General features: G+C 45.4%; 1 protein-coding gene across 1 annotated transcript in view; it reads right to left on the reverse strand.

The window, feature by feature from the left end:
* Positions 1–2,500, reverse strand: part of jak1 (Janus kinase 1) — a 53,962-nt gene that overhangs the window by 22,951 nt on the left and 28,511 nt on the right. Inside the window, exon 11 of the mRNA XM_080431976.1 lies at positions 1,888–2,083. Within this exon, the coding sequence (XP_080288102.1) occupies positions 1,888–2,083 (196 nt within the window). The remainder of the gene's footprint in view (positions 1–1,887; positions 2,084–2,500) is intronic.

The raw sequence follows: 2,500 nt of genomic DNA on the forward strand, positions 1-2,500 counted from the left end.
ATCTCTCTCTCTCTCTCGTACACCCAGACTCACACAAACAAAGACACACTGCTACCACGGAGGAGTAGATGCACACCCGCAGCCCCATGCACCTATACAGTATGCAATCGTCACCTTGAGGGACTTTGTACAGTAGGTGCTCGGGTGTCTCACTGCGGGTGGTCTATTTGTGTTGCCCGGTCAACCCAGATTTGGCTCAAACAAGGGGTTAAATTTGTTCTACTGCTATGCCACCAAAATGTGGGACGCCCTACCAACAGTCATAAAACATTGTGAATCCTTACTCTCCTTCAAAACCGCTCTAAAAGAGCACTAACTTACAGGTGCCTGCAATTCGGAACAGGCCCCTGTAAAAAATTCAAGCCTATCACCTTATATTTGAGGCTTGGCTGAAATGCGTTGTACTTTTCTGGGACTTATTCATATACATGATGATATTAGGCATGGCTAAATGTGACCTTGATATATATATATTTGAATTTCTGCTCTTCTAGGTGTGTGTGTACTGTATATCTTGATGGGTGAGGCACGTGGGAGGGCAGGTTCTTCATGTATACAGTATACTATATACTGTATATATGTAATTATTATCATTATTGATTACTAGTCCATACCCGAGGCTGTGAGCACTCAGGTAAAAGTAGCCTTAAAAGCGTGTGGTAGGCCACCACTGGGGCTTTATGGGTCAGGATTTAAAATGTAGTGTCCTGACTGTCTGTCCCTCTTCCATCCATCTCTTCTCTGAGACAGAGGAATCTCCAGAGGAGGACATCTATTCTACACTGATTCCAATCACATCGTCAGCTGTGTGTCTTGTTGACCTTCATAGCCTATTTGGATAATATAAGTGGAATTATAAATTAATTGCAATGTAAATATAACATGGTGTATGAGGGTGTATGTCATTCAATTGGTCAGTTTTAATGTGTGGATTGATGAGGCTTTTTTCCGTTGTGATATACATTTCTCAATAGGTCACACATTGATTCTGAATATGTCCAACTCATCTGCCGAAATACAACAGGTGTGCGTTCCTATGACTTGATCTCTGCCTAGCTCCGTCAGTTACAACACACACACACACACACACACACACACACACGGTGCAGCTCCACTCGTTGTCATTCACAGAGAGAAAGAGACGTTTTTCTCCGCAGCCGGCTCGCCTCGTTCTCAACTTTAAAATACTTGAAATAATGTACTTTCTGACACGCGGTGAGATTGCACAATAAAGCTGTGGAATGTTGGAGCAGCAGCGCTCGGCGACGCTCTCCTCCGTTGCATCATTGAGTAACCAAACTACACGCTAAGTAACACTATTAGCACCAAGAGCTTACACAATGTGGATTCAAACAGTGCACGCTTCAATGTGCGTGCTAGTGCTATGGAGACGATATCCAAAGCACCCTCACGTTCATAAAACGCAGTGTGTGTGGACACGGGCCCTAAGCTAAGTTTGCAGCTTGTGTATGTTCTGCTGTTGTCGTCTGTGCCGGTGCGTGCGTGCGTGCGTGCGTGCGTGCGTGCGTGCGTGCGTGCGTGCGTGCGTGCGTGCGTGCGTGCGTGCGTGCGTGCGTGCGTGCGTGCGTGCGTGCGTGCGTGCGTGCGTGCGTGCGTGCGTGCGTGCGTGCGTGCGTAAGCCAAGTTAGTGTAGGCAGCCGCTAGAGATGCCATAGAGTACCGAAGTCCTGACGTCACCCCGCTACCCCTGGGTCACAGCGTTATTTTTTCTCTTGCAAATTCTATAGAGAAATCTTTGATTACATATAAGAGCAGTGTTCCAAAAATAAACAGAATCCAGTGTCAGCTGCATGCTTAAATAAGCTGAATTTTCTGCAAGCATCTATGCACACATTTCTATTTATGTCTACCTATATATTAACCTACCTCTGGGCTGTGGGGGACAGCAGCGTAGCAGCTTGAAACAGAGGTTGTCGGTTCGGAGACTCTGTCCCGCCAGGTGGTCCAGTAGCTGTCGGAGCGAGGGTTGCACCGTCTTGGTGCCATGCAGCTTGAAGCCCTCCGGACTCACCTCGATCTGGAAGTTCTTGTACTGACGAACAGGGCGAGACTCGGTGAGATCCTAAAGCGTTAACGACAAAGGAAAAGGAGGGATGAGAGACACGGATGAGAGGTACATGTTGACAAAAATACCTTCTGCATTCTAATAGCCAATCTACAATCTGGCGTTTTGAGATAGTAGATATGCTATTTTCAGCAACGAGATTTGGTGTAGAGGGGGAAAAAGGAGGGGGCCAAATAGTGTAAAAAAGCAGGTCTGTTTCAAAAACTAAACTAAAAAGAAAAGTGTGCAACTGTACTTTGGAACGTATCCAGTATGTGTTTATTTAGCAATTTGTTAAACAAATAATTCTCAACAAACATTGGTCCTCAGATAAAACAAATAAGAATGTGCAGTGTATTATACTGCACACATGCGTGCGTGCTACACATTTCAACATTTACAGTAGGCAGAAATGAACATTACATTGTTGTTATG

The sequence above is a fragment of the Gymnoscopelus braueri genome (assembly GCF_963280865.1).
Source record: "Gymnoscopelus braueri genome assembly, chromosome: 6".
In the NCBI taxonomy this organism is placed as follows: Eukaryota; Metazoa; Chordata; class Actinopteri; order Myctophiformes; family Myctophidae; genus Gymnoscopelus; species Gymnoscopelus braueri.